Here is a 13,849-nt window from a genome sequence, read left to right as displayed (position 1 = left end):
TTGGGGTCATTGGCGGATCCTTGTCTATGGGGAACATGTTGGCCTTTCTCTCTAGCCCAAGGCCCTTGATGCACCATTTCTTCTGCCTGGAACACGTTGTTCTCCCCTCCTCCCAGGCATCCCGTTCTTCCTCTGTCCTATCACTCTTCCCACATTCTGTGTTCAATGTCCACTTTCCCTTGCTCACCGTGAGCTCCTGAGGGCAGGGCTGCCCTGTCCCCGTGGTTGACCACAGCGCCCAGCATATGGCAGGGGCTCAATGCGTATATGTGATTTCTCTTTTTCTGATGGAAGTTATCTAACATAGGAAGAACCGTTCAATGAGCTTGATATACCCATAGCCTTGGTTCAACTACCATCAGCAATATTTGAAGCAAACCCCAGACTTTGTCTTATTTCATCAATAAATAATTTAATGTGTATCTTTGAAATTTTTTTTTGGAAATATTTACATTACAGAAAAATTGCAAAACTGATGCAGAGTTTCCAAATACCCTCGCCCAGTGTCCTCTAATGTTAACGTCTTACATAACCATAGTTTTAGCACAAGGATCAAAACCAGAAATTTATCACTTATATAATACTATTAAGTAACTGTAGCCCTTACTTGGATTTCACCAGTTTTTCAAGCAATGTCCTTTTTCTACTTCAAGATCCCATCCAGGACTCCACATTGTATTTTTTTTTTTTTTTTCCCAAACAGGGTCTTGCTCTGTCACCCAGGCTGGAGTGCAGTGACAAGATCATAGCTCCCTGCAGCCTCCAACTCTTGGGTTCGAGCAATCCTGCCTTTTCCACCTCCCAAAGTGGGGTTATAGGCTGAGCCACCATGCCCAGGCCCAGTACTGTAACTCTGTCACCTCCAATCTGTGACAGCTCCTCAGTCTTTCCTCGTCTTTCATGAGCATGGCACTTTTGAAGATTCTTGGTCGGTTATTTTGTGGAATGTGCCTCAGTTCTGGTCAACCCATAATTGGGTTGAGTTTATACATTTTTTGCAAAACATCACAGGAGTCATGCTGTTCCCTTCTCATGATACCATTTCCAGAGAGAATATCACACCCAAGACACAGTATGTCGTATTAGTGGTGACGTTAACCTTGATCTCTTAAGTAAAGTAGTGTCTGCCAGGTTTGTCAACTGTAATGTTACTATTTATCCCTTTGGAATCAATAAATATCTATGGGAGATACTTTATGACTACGCAAATTCTCTGTTTCAGAATAAGGTTCCGCCCTCTAACTTTAGTATCCACTATGGATCTTGTCTGCAGCAAACACTACTGTCAGGTTTGTCTAAGGGTGATTTTCTATTTCCCTCATTCCATCTACATTTAATAATTGAAATTCTTCTATAAAGAAGATCTACCCCTTCTCTTTCCTTTCTCTCCACACCCAGCCCCTGTCTGTCTACCTGTCTGTCTCTCTCTCTCTTCATCTAATCATTTTTGACTTACAGCAGTACGGATTTATGGATATTTTATTCTACAGATTACAATCTAACGGTCTTCATATATATAATTTGCTGCTCACACTACTCTAGCTTTGGCCTGTGGGAGCTCCTTCAGGTTGGTCTTTGTGTCCTTTATGACAAGCCCCTCTTTTTGTGAGCATTTCCAGAGATTTCCTTTGCCAAAGATGTTCCAGGCTTTTCTTGTATTTTCTCTGTCTCAGCCCTTAAGTCAGCCATTTCTCCAAAGATCCTTGTTTCCTTCTGTTGGGGAAGGTATTTCTAAACTAGGATTTAGGCATTTTGTGTGTGCGCTGCTTCTGGGATTTTAATGTTCCCAGGCCCACCCCAGTGGTAAATATATGAGTGTATGTTAACCTAAACACACACACACACACACACACACACACACATTTTTAACCTCTTTCTCTAACAAGTGAGAAACTTAGCTCTTATTATCTAAAATATACAATATTTACACATTTTTTCAGTCCTAGTACACATAAAATAGTTGCGGAACTGCTAATGTGTACCTTTATGGGAAACAAAGTTACTAACAAGAGTATAGTGTTTTCCTCACCTTTTACATAGCTTTTGCCCTTGAACCAAAGATATATTTATAAGATCAGTACTTACTTCCTTATCACTTTCCTGACTCACTTTCCTGAACCCATAAAAGCAGTTCCTGATGCGACTATTAACTACTTATCATTTCAATAAATCCCCTCCCAAGAAAAGGGGTAGTGCCAAGTTAGGGAAAAGCTAATCCCACACATTTCAGGGCCACGGCTCCCTACTAGATTGGAAGAAAAATGCCAAGTCATCTTCTTGGCACAAAAGACCTGGTTAATATGTTCCTTTTCAAGTTGGCGATAAAAGTTCAAACAAAAAAATCAGCTACTAATTGTTTTCGCTTTCTCTGCAAGGCCGTAGAGCTGGCTTTTTATCTTTTTATTTTTAATTATTATGGGTACACAGTTGTATATTTTTATAGGGTACATGTGATGTTTTGATACAGGCATACAATGTGAATTAATGAAATCAGGGGAATTAGAGTATCCATCACCTCAGGCATTTATCATAGCTTTGTGTTAGGCACATTCCAATTCTACTCTTTCAGTTATTTTAAAGTTTACGCTAACTTATTGTTGATTATAGTCACTTTGTTGTGCTATCAAATATTGTCCATTCTATCTAACTATCTAACTATATTTTTATAGTTAGATAACCACGCCCACCCATTAACCACACCCACTCTATCTCCCCCTCTCTGCTACCCTCCCCAGCCTCTGATAACCACCATTCTATTCTCTGTCTCCATGAGATCAATTGTGTTTAATATTTAGCTCCCACATATGAGTAAGTAAGTACATGCACGATTTGTCTTTCTGTGCTTGGCTTATTTCATTTACTATAATGTTCTCCAGTTCCATCCATGCTGTTGGAAATGGTAGGATTTTATTCTTTCTTGTGGCTATATCATATTCCATTGTGTGTCTATACCACAATTTCTTTATTCATTCGTCCATTGATGGACACTTAGGTCGATTGCAAATCTTGGCTAATGTAAATGGCACTTCAATACACATGGGAGTGCAGGGATCTTTTCAATATACGAAATTCCCATCCTTTGGATATATATCTAGCAGTGAGATTGCTGGGTCATGTGGTAGTTCTATTTTTAGTGTTTGGAGGAAATTCCACACTGTTCTCCATAGTGGTTGCACTGATTTAGATTCCCACCAACAGTGTACGGGGGTTCCCCTTTCTCCACATTCTCTCTGACATTCATTATTGCCTGTTTGATGAGAACCATTTTAACTGGGGCGTGAGGATGTTTCATTGTAGTTTTGATTTGCATTTCTCTGATGACTAATGATGTCGAGCATTTTTTTCACATACCTCTTGGCCATTTGTATGTCTTCTTTTGAGAAGTGTCTATCCAGATCCTTTGCCCATTTTTAAATAGAGTTTTTCCTATTGAGTTGTTGGAGCTGCTTGTGTATTCTACTTATTAATCCCTTGTCAGATAGGTAGTTTGCAAATATTCTCTTCCATTGCGTGGGTTGTCTCTTCACTTTGTTGATTGTTTCCTTTGCTGTGCAGAAGCTTTTTAGCTTGATGTGGTCCCATTTGTCTAATTTTGCTTTGGTTGCCTGTGTTTGGGGGTATTACTCAAGAAGGCCTTGCCCAGAAGGATGTCCTAAACATTTCCAAGAAGTTTTATTTTACTGGTTTCAGATCTTAGATTTAAGTCTTTAATCCATTTTGATTTGATTTTTGCATATGGTGAGAGGTAAGAGTCTAGTTTCATTCTTCTGCACATCCAGTTTTGCCAACACCATTTATTGGAGAGACAGAGACTGGCTTTTCAAAGACATTTACTAGAGGGTTTTCATGACTTGGATGCAAGAACTAAGGCAGATAACAAACCCCTACCGTGGGCATACGTAGCCAGGAGGTGACGTCTGTAAAGGGCAAGCTGATGGCATTCTGGAAGACTTTTCTTACTGGGTTGTCAGATAAAATCCAGGACACCTGGTTAAATGGGAATTTCAGGCAATTAATAATTAGTAATTTTTAGTATCATTGTGTTCTAAACATTCTATGTAACATAATTATACTGAAATTTTTAAAATTATTTACCAGAAATTCACATTTACCTGGTATCCCGTGTTTTCTCTGCCAAATCTTGCAACCGCATTTGCATACCTTTTCCTCCTCTGCCTTCGTCAGATTATTCTTCCTGGCCTCTGGGCCGTTGTGTCTTGTATTTGTCCTGAATGGAATACTCCATTGTCGCCTATTACTATATTTTCTCTGTATATCTTTCCTTATATTACTTTGACATTATGTATTCAATATCAGTTTCCCACATAGACTTCTAGCTCCTGCGGAAAGAGCTTCCGTCTGTGTGTGTCAACTCTCACAGTCTGCACAAAGCCTGGCCATAGTAGGAGCTCAATAAATAAGATAGTTTTTAAATTTCAATGGAAAAGTTGTAGCAATACAAAAGTAGAGAAAATAATATAGCAAAAGCCAAAGTACCTATCACCCTGTCTCAGCAATTGTCAATCTTTTTTCATCTATACCATGTAGAGGGTAAAGCTATGTTGGCCCCCAAGAAAGACAGGTCCATGTCCAAATGCTTGATTTTGTGAATATGACCTTATTTTGGAAAAAGGTCTCTGCAGAAGTATTAAGTTAAAGAACTTGGGATGAGAGCATCTTGGATTATCTGGATGGGCCCCAAACTCATGACAAGTTGTCCTGATAACACAGAGAAGAAAAGATGGAGGAGCAGGAGCTGTGAGCTGCCTGTTTCCTTGATTCCGAACAGGTGTGGACAAAGCAAAGCCGAGTCCGACCTGATGGAGAGCTGTCCGGTCAGCAGCCCGAGAAGTCGCAGTCAACGGCCAGGTCTCCAGCGACTGCAGTCATGCAGGAGGCCTGGGAATGTTCTTTGGACAGAGCATTCTCAAAATATAGAGATGGGGAGTAAGCGGCCATCTGTTTCCTGTCCTTGAGTTCCCTGGTTCCCTCTTGAGTTGTACGAATAAAAGCAATGTGCGCACCGAGGACGGGGCTCTTTGCTCTTAGAAGCGTCGAGTCCCCCGTGCCCACTTGTCCTGATAATTGGCTACTTTGTCTTCATTTCTGCGGAGGAGCCGATGGGTTCGGGGTTCCCTGTGCTGAGCTGGACTCAGCAAAAAGACACGGACACTCAGAGGGTGAGGTGCTGGCAGACAGAGGCAGATACTACAGTGATGGGGACACGATCCGTGGGAGTGAAGAAATGCCAAGAGTGACCAGACGCTGAAAGACACAGGGAAGGATTCTTCCCTAGAGTTTGCAGAGGCATGTGGCCCTGCTGACACCTCAGCTTCAAATTTCTGGCCTTCAGAAGTGTAAGAGAATCCATTTATGTTGTTTCAAGCCACCTGCTTTAGAATAATCCGTGACAGGAGCCACGAAAGACTAAGACAAACTCCCATCTATTCCCTCCAAACCATGGGATTATCTTGAAGCAAATTCCAGATACCACAGCACCTTGTCTGTAAATAATACTTACCTCTGGAAAGTAAGCATTTCTTTTTAAACATAGTAACATTAAAATTTTGAAATTCCTTAATTTTATCTAATATTCAGCATTCTAATGCACCTAAGAGACCCATGTAGATTTCTTTGCAGTACGTTTCTTTTCCTCAGCATCCAAGCAAGCTCTGTACATAGCATTTGAGTGATGTGAAAAAACGTGCTTTGTAGAAATGCAGTCACGCCAGGTGTGTGGGGGTTTGTGAGCTCTCCAAGCCCAAGTCGGGTCCTAGGTCCTGGAGGTGTGCATGGAGCTGGGCAGGTGTCACATCCGTTGGTGATGCAGCCCTGGGGACCCAGCAGGTCATGGCCCGCTCCGCGAGCTGACAGGACAGGAGCAGACGCAGTGGCCCCAGGTGTTGATAGAGCCTTCCAGGGCTCCGTGGAGGGCAGAGGAGAGGCAACGAGGTGGGGAGCAGCTTGCCAGGCAGGGCTAGCAAATGTGCCCAGGCTGAAGGCAAGAGGCCTTGCTATGCTCTGGGGGTGACTGGCTGGAGATAAGGGGCTGAGGAGGCAGGTAGGACCCATTCTGCCTGCAATGGGGACTCACAGAAGAATTTAGGAAAGACAGTGGTGCTCAGATTTGTATTTTAGAAAAACCACTCTGGTTGTCGGTAGAGAAGAGGCTACAGGGAAGGGAAGCTGCAGTCAGGGAGTCTGTCTGCTCCTCACCCCCTCTCCCTGCGGGGAGCTCCCTCTGAGAGCAGGAGGGCTCAGTGTGCCTCAGCCCACACCTCCTGCGGAGACCAGCATTATGGGCCCAGTATGGGGCTGAAGCTAGAAATGGCTGCTAACCCAAGCACTCTGGCATGGTGACAAGCAGGGAAAAAATGATTTTACATGCATTTATTTATAGGTATTAATAATTCACATGTATAGTGTGTAGTTTTGAAGCCCAGGCCTGAGTGGCACTGAGAGAACTGAGAGTAAAGCTCATGTCCAGGGCCCCACACAGGGTTGGAGAGCACAGTGAGGATGTGCCCTGTGCACCTGCAGGTAAGGGACAGCAGGGTCCCCTGAGAGCAGAGGGTGGGTCTGTTCTGTTCTCTGTTGTGTGCACCTCCTGGAACGCTGAAGAGTCCACAGCCATAACAGCTGTTTGAAAATGCATAAGAAACAAACTTTCATTATCAGAAATAAAATGACTCGCCAAGATAAGAGGAAAATTTTGCTATGCTGTTCCCCAGAATGGTAACTCTTTTCCAGTGCATACCTGAAAATGTCAGATGGAAATTTCAGCACTTGATTTTTTGATAGTCTATATGACAAATGTTACAGCAAAATTACTGGAAAAGTCAAACCAACCACAAAATCTACATTTTCCTTTTGTACTAAGTTTTTAATTGCAAAAAGAGGCAGGTCAGGGACACACTGCAAATCTGATTCCGTATCAGATCCTAATGAAAAAGAATGAATTTTAACTGGTCAAAGGAGTTTTTTTCTTTTTTTCATTAGTACATAATTTGAAAAGTTTAGTAGCTTCACAGTAGCCACCGTCAGCATTAGGCAAGCAGATTATTCTTGTAAAATGTTAGCAGATGGGTCTGGGCTGTGCTTTGCTTCCATGCCTGTTTTACTAAAGCCTAAAAATCTTCAGGGTTTCCTTCATTGATTCCATATCTTCATGAGGCTTCCTCTGGCTGCCAGGCTGCAGAAACTTCTTCACGGTGGGGAGGTTGCTGATTCTGGTTTGCAGGGCCTGCAGTGCACAAATCACAGCCTCAGAGTGCAGCCCAAAGACCAAAGCAATTATTAGACAACCCAGGAAACCTGAACCCTGCCCCTCTACACACAGACCGTGTCCCCTGCTTCAGCACCAGTGTGCTGGCTGGGAACACACACCCGTGAGAAATGAAGAGATGGGAAAACTGAGCAGGGAATGGAGACAGAAGATAGTAAAGGCAAACACTGGGGCCAGTCAGACCAATTTTCCCACGGAGAGGTGGACACGGGGTGGGTGGGAGTGTGTGGGGCAGGCCTGGGCAGAGAGGAACAGAAGGTCTGGCAGCAGGGACTGGAGCCCAGGGAAGGAAAGCACATGGAAAGAGACCTGCCCAGACAGACTCAGTGTGGGAAGACAGGGGAACCCCCGGGATGATGGGAATCCCAGAGAAATCGGGCACAGAGACCGCAATGGAATGGGAGTTGGAGGACATGCTGGGTTCTGGGTTCTTTCTGTTGCAAAAATATTCTTCTTGGGGTAGCACCCACAGGAAATTTCCATGCCATGGCAACAATCTTTTCATGCCTAAGAATCAGGCCCTGAAAGCTCATTTTGGAGACCTGGGGGCAGTGCCAGCCTGGAGGAGGCTGGGGTCTGAATGTCACCAGTCCAAGGTCCCCAATACGACATTCCATTGTGTGAGATGTGGGGCTGCCTCTCTGGGGGCTGCGAAATAGTGAAACCGATCACCTTCAGCAGAGGGAAGTTGGCGGTGAGGCTGGGGTCAAACTCCTCCAAGTTGTAGATAAGTTCAACCAGGTGAATGTCAGCCCGGCTCAGCCTGTTGCCAACAAGGTAGTCTTGTCCGTGGCTCTTTAACACCTGGGGAGTTCCAGGCACCAGATCAGGGACACACACACAGTCAGGCACGGCACCTGCTTGTCCCCCAGTCTCTCCAGCCCCTGACCCTCCCACCTCTGCGTCCTCACTGGCAGGTGTGAGACCCAGACCTTTCTCCACGGTCGCTGATTCAGGAGCGAGAGTGAGAAGCGGGCTCTGCTCCCTGCTGCTTCCTCGGGGGAAGCCCAGGCTCCCGATCCTCTGCTCGTTCCCCCAGCCCTGCGGCCTTCTCACCTCCCACCCCCACTGGCATCTTCCACGTGTGCCCGGGTCTCAGCACCTGCTGTGCACGTTTCTGTGTCCCCGCGCCCTACAGCGCAGCCCTGACGTTCCAGGACGGGGCTCTGCACTCTGCTCTCTCTCTCTGCAGTCCCCTTGACAGCCCTCTCCCCCCAGGAGGACACGTCTCCTCCTCCTTCTCTCCTCGTTTCCTGGTCTATATGCTGGGATCTCAAGTAAACCTGGGTGACCCTGAATTCATCACTTCCCTTGCAGACTTGCCTCTGACTCCTAACTTACGATGCATTGTATTTGCAAGCTCAAGTGTCTAGGGGTGAACTGCGCTGATGCCTGAAACTTACTTTGAAATGTAAAAATAATCTTACCCCACATCCCCTCGCCACCATTCCTGTTTAGATACTTCTCCTCCATCTCTGAAGCACTGTAATACTTTCGTGATGGGCAGCCGGTCTCATGTCCCCCTACACGTGGTGTCACAGTACTGTCTGCTGTACTGCTTTCCCCATGTTCCCCTTGAATAAAAGCCCATGGTGTCAGAGACTCTAGTCTAGACCAACATCTAGTGTGGTCAGAGCCTTGCACGGCCCACATTCTGCTATGACAGTAAAATTCTGTTCAATACAGACTTCTAGACTTGGGTCTAGTTAATTGAACTTTGCTGTAAAATTATCACTTGAGTGTAAGTAGTACAATTCTTCTTCACCACCTATTTCTAGGAAATGCCTTGAGCGTCAGAGAGCTGCACTCGGGCTCAGGAAGTCTCCCTGAAAGTGACGGTCGCTGCCTCATGAGTGCCCAGCATTATCTCTGTTGCCCTCTAGACTCCGTGCCGTGAAGTGCAGAACGGTTCCACTTACTTTTTCGAAGGCCGGGAAATAGCGATTGGTTGTTTTCTCTTTGAGCAAGGCCAGCTGGGCGACTTGCTCCTCAGGTGGATGCGTGAACAGCATGATGATGATTTCGTTCAAATCCGCCATGCCTTCCACATACATGTCGATCCTGAAGGCGACACAGGCTGTTAAATGCCTCCTGTCTTAGCTTTTACAGTTTAAAACTTTAAGAGAATAGAGCATCAGGTGGTGACCATGCGATTCACCTGCAGTAGGTATTTTTTATGGGTCGTTCAATTTGATGTGATTTTTACACATATCAACATTTATTAGATAAAACAGCCTATGGGGTAGATGTGTTTCTAAAATTTTTGTTATACACATGATCAAATACAGGTTCAAAGAGCATCAGTGACCTGTCCTGAGTCACAGTCATGAGAAAAATGGATGGATTCCCTGCAAGGAACCACCCACACTGTGCTGAATTTGCCATTTCTATTTTTGGTCGTTCTGTTCCTTTCATACGCTTAGTGTGACTCAGGTGGCCAAAGACCTGCTGCCCCAGTAACCTCAACAGAGTCCCTGGCACGCCCATCCCGGTCATGTTCCTCTTCCTCTCTCAGCATTCTGCTCCTCCCAGGCACACGTCTATGCCCAACAGTAGCAGTTCTTTCAGCCGTCTCCCACAAACATGCCCCACAGCCCCCTCCACTTGCTGCTGCCCTACTCCAGCCATGTTTGCGTTTCTCCCGACCCAAGGTGAACACCCCTTCGCTGGTGCCATCCTTTACACAGTTACAGCCAGTGTGGCCTACAAGAGACCTTCTTTTCTTTTCCGTCAAACTGGGTTTTCCACAATACTTTTTAAGATAACAGCTTTATTGACATATTTACATAGTATAATTGTAACCCCTTAAAATTATACTATTCCATGGTTTTTGCTACATTCATTGACAGAATTTTGCACATATTACAACATTCTAATAGCTCAACCCTGAAAAGAAAATCTGTACCCATTGGCAGTATTCTTAATTTCTCCCCAATTCCCACTCCTCTAGCCCCAGGCAACCACTAATGTTTTTTCTGCCTCTACAGGTTTGAATATTCTGGACATTCTGTACAAAAGAAATCCTATAAAATTTGGCCTTCTGTGTCTGGTTTCTTTTATGTAACATAATGTCTTTAAGGTCAACCATGTTGAGTGTACATCAGAACCTCCTTCTTTTTTATAGCCAAATAATGTCCCCCTGATGCCTTTGGCACATTTTGATCCTTCATTGATCTGCTCATGAAAATTGGGCTGATTCCATTTTTTCAGCTTTACGAATATTGCTGTTATTTTGTGTACAAGATTTAGTGTGGACGTATCCTCAATTCCATGGGTGATATACCCAGTAGAGAAATTGCTGGGTCATTGCTAAGTGCGTATTAAACTTTTCGAGGAAAGGCGAGCGATTCCAACAAGGTTTTATTTTGAGTTGTGAGCTCTCAGCACAACTGGGAGGAGACCCCAGAGCTTTGCTCATACTGAATACATCTGGCTGCTTCAGACTCGCATCAACATGTTACGGTAAACCCAGCTTCTCAGACACCAGGCTGTTCTAACCCTTGTCAAGCGGCCAGTCTATATAACTGGTCAGTAAGTTAGTTACCTGCTCATCATTCCTGCAATTACTGAAACTCGAAATTCAGCTCCTTTGGATCGTCCCCTCCCCAGGCAGGCATCTACACACACCCAAGCAATCCATCCTTGTCCCTACCTGTTGGTTGGACTCACCTCCTAAAGGCCTGAGCACCTAGAATCAGGATTCCACCACCCTCCTGAGTTCATGGTTCATGAGTGTCTGGAAGCCTCTGTCACGGCGCTACACCCGTGGGCTGCATCCTCTTGTATGATCACACTTGCCTGAACCCTCCCACGTTCCTCTTCCCTCACATCCACAGGACTCTGCCACCCTGGACCTCAGCGCACATGCCCAAGGGCCAGCTTCCTGCTGTTGTGACCCCCTGCACGGTTCTGCTCGCTCGAGGCGGGACTCTAAAGCTCTCCTGGGTTATCTGGCGATGTGAAGACAGAAAATGTACCTACAGGGCTCTCTCCTTTAAGTCCTTCCCGTAGAGGTTGTACTTGCTGGCGATGTAGTTGAGGATGGCTCTTGTCTGCACCAGCTCCATCCCATCAATCTCGACCATTGGCACTTGCTGGAACATCAGACGCCCATCTTCACGGAGAAGAAAAGAAAAAGGAGACGGAGATGACTATGGGTCCCACTCTTTTTAGAATGAAAAACCATTTGGTGCAATGATCGAAGATAAAAAATAAAACATAAAATTATTGTCTGGTAGACTTTCAACTGAAAGAAGATTTTGTTTTTAGTGTGTTATAGTCCTTTTTCTTATCAATCTGTATTTTGCTTTTTAGCCTTTTTATTTCCTACCCAAATAAATGGTAGGTCCCCCATATTTTTTGTGTTGATTTATCTTCATGGATATTTTGGAAGAAACTCGGAGAGGCTACAGCAGGGCTGCCATCCAAATGTCAGATAAAATGGGAAGTTCTGAAAGTAAGTCTCAAGGTGTTCATGACATTTATGGTAGGTCTGAGAGAAGTTTCTATGTACAGGTCCCTTTCTGTGCTTTTCAAAGCGTATAATATTGTCCGGATATCACCTTGTCAGTCTGGGAAGAGCAAAGAACTCAACACGGACTTGTATCTACTGCTTTTCGCTAATGGGTGTCCTTGTGTGTCCTTGCCTGGGGGGTGCTGTGTGGTACCCTGAGCTATCACAGCTGCATCACGGTGCAGACAGCACGAGAAAGCAGGGAGAGGGCATTCTCAGGGTGCTGGGGATGGTTCCTTTAGCAAATACTCAGAGAGGTCTGGCTTTTTTCAGCCCTGAGAGTTGCCAGACCTGCTCAAGGAGACACGCCCCTTCCATTTTAACCACTTTTCTCCCTCTCTACCATCCCAAATCACCACCCTCCATAGGCATTGCCTGGTGTTAAGACCTCCCCGTGTAGCTTCTACTAGATACCCGCACAGAGGCGTTTAGATACTCGTTCTTACCATTTCTTAACTTATCCAAATCTTCTGCTGATTCCAAAAATATCTCTTCGAACTGAAGGCGAAAACAGCAAATGGGTTCTTGTTAGTTCATCCCGTAGCATTACAGACTTTAAAGTTGCATACCCCAGTCCAGAACATAACGTGGAGAAGGCAAGATTTCTGAGTTTTGCAGGTACAGAGGTTAGTCCGATCATGGCCATTTGGAAATTTAGATTGGACCCATCAGGAAGAGGGTCTGTGTCATGGCACATAGCCGCTCCTTCTTGTATTTTACTTCACCCCCACCCTGACCTCACCAGTGTCCATGATTCAGTCATGCTTTCGAAGCAGATCACTGGGGGGAAGGGACTGAAATGTTGTTTTGGTTAAAATGATGCAATATCCCAGGAGAGCTTGTGTATCCAAGAAAGATCAGAGAAGAACCTGGGTATGCCCCCAACAGAGTGTGCCATGGGCTGACGACCACCCAACATTCTGCCACCAGGGTTTCTACTGTAATTTCTATCACTCTTTCCCATGTCATAGTTTAAAAGGGCGTCTTAATCTAGGAAAGGTCGGGAATTCGGTGTTTCTAATGTGCTCTACGGAACAGACTTTGTTGCCGGTCTGTGATCATGCAGGGTCATAGTGTATCAGTAGGTATAAATGTACGACAGAGGTATATAAGTAAGGAGGGGTGTGTGTGCCAGCAGTTAACAAAGCATCCACTTCAAGACAAACACAGGGATGGTGGTTGGTCACTGCAAGAGGTGCGATGGGATTGGGCTGTGTGGTGTGTTTTTGTTTATTTTGTTGTTTTCTTTGAGACAGGGTCTCACTCTGTCACACAGGCTAAAGTGCAGTGTCGTCAGCCTAGCTCACTGCAACCTTAAACTCCTGGGCACAAGCGATCCTCCTGCCTCAGCCTCCTGAGTAGCTGGGACTACAGGTGTGAGCCACCAAGCCTAGCTAATTTTTCTATTTTTGTAGAGACAGCATCTGACTCTTGCTCAGGCTGGTGTGAAACTCCTGGCCTCAAGCGATCCTCCCACCTGACACTACCAAAGTGCTAGGATTAAAGGTGTGAGCCACCGCACATAGTCACCAATGTGATGCTGCTCGAGAGCCTGAGGGACTGGATCGTAACCACCAGCCTCTTGGCACCGGGCACCCAGAGCTGAGCGAGGGCCTCCAATCAGCCCTGCCCCCCAGTCCCTCAGTCAAGCTGGGATGGAGAGGAGGGAGCCTGGATGCTCTAAGCCCTGCCCCCTTCACCTGCTGCACTGACTCACCTGCCCAGGGCTCTGACACAGCCCTGGACCGCAAAGCTGATGTCTGGATGACTGTGAGAGCAGGTTCTTCATTTGTACAAAGAAAACAACCAGGAATGACACTCTGGATTTGTTGTGTACTTGTTTCTTCATAAAATCGAGAAAGGATCAGGCTAAAGTCCATGTATGAACAAAGTAACGGGAAAAGTCTAATCCCGAGGCTCAGGTCCACACGTTGCCCTGAGGCTGAAGGGAGCACACGAGTTCCCTTCACAGGCGCCTCCTCACCCTCACAGCCTCCTTTCCTGCTCCTGCCTCAGGGACAAGAGCTCCTGAGCCTGTCCCTGCCTCTCTC

General features: G+C 45.6%; 1 protein-coding gene across 1 annotated transcript in view; it reads right to left on the bottom strand.

Moving 5' to 3' along the window:
• Nucleotides 1–6,862: 6,862 nt before the first annotated feature.
• The window catches only part of LOC105813797 (glutathione S-transferase A1-like), a 21,545-nt gene continuing 14,558 nt past the window's right edge, over nt 6,863–13,849 (bottom strand). The window contains exons 3-7 of the mRNA XM_012648591.1: nt 12,245–12,296; nt 11,267–11,399; nt 9,205–9,346; nt 7,958–8,089; nt 6,863–7,243 (exon numbers count right to left, since the gene is read on the bottom strand). Of these exons, the coding sequence (XP_012504045.1) occupies nt 7,121–7,243; nt 7,958–8,089; nt 9,205–9,346; nt 11,267–11,399; nt 12,245–12,296 (582 nt within the window). The 3' untranslated portion in view covers nt 6,863–7,120. The remainder of the gene's footprint in view (nt 7,244–7,957; nt 8,090–9,204; nt 9,347–11,266; nt 11,400–12,244; nt 12,297–13,849) is intronic.

Source organism: Propithecus coquereli, unplaced genomic scaffold, assembly GCF_000956105.1.
Source record: "Propithecus coquereli isolate 6110/MARCELLA unplaced genomic scaffold, Pcoq_1.0 Scaffold29, whole genome shotgun sequence".
NCBI classification, from domain to species: domain Eukaryota; kingdom Metazoa; phylum Chordata; class Mammalia; order Primates; family Indriidae; genus Propithecus; species Propithecus coquereli.
The sequence above is the reverse complement of the archived record's forward strand: the minus strand, read 5'-3'. Positions and strand labels throughout refer to the sequence as shown.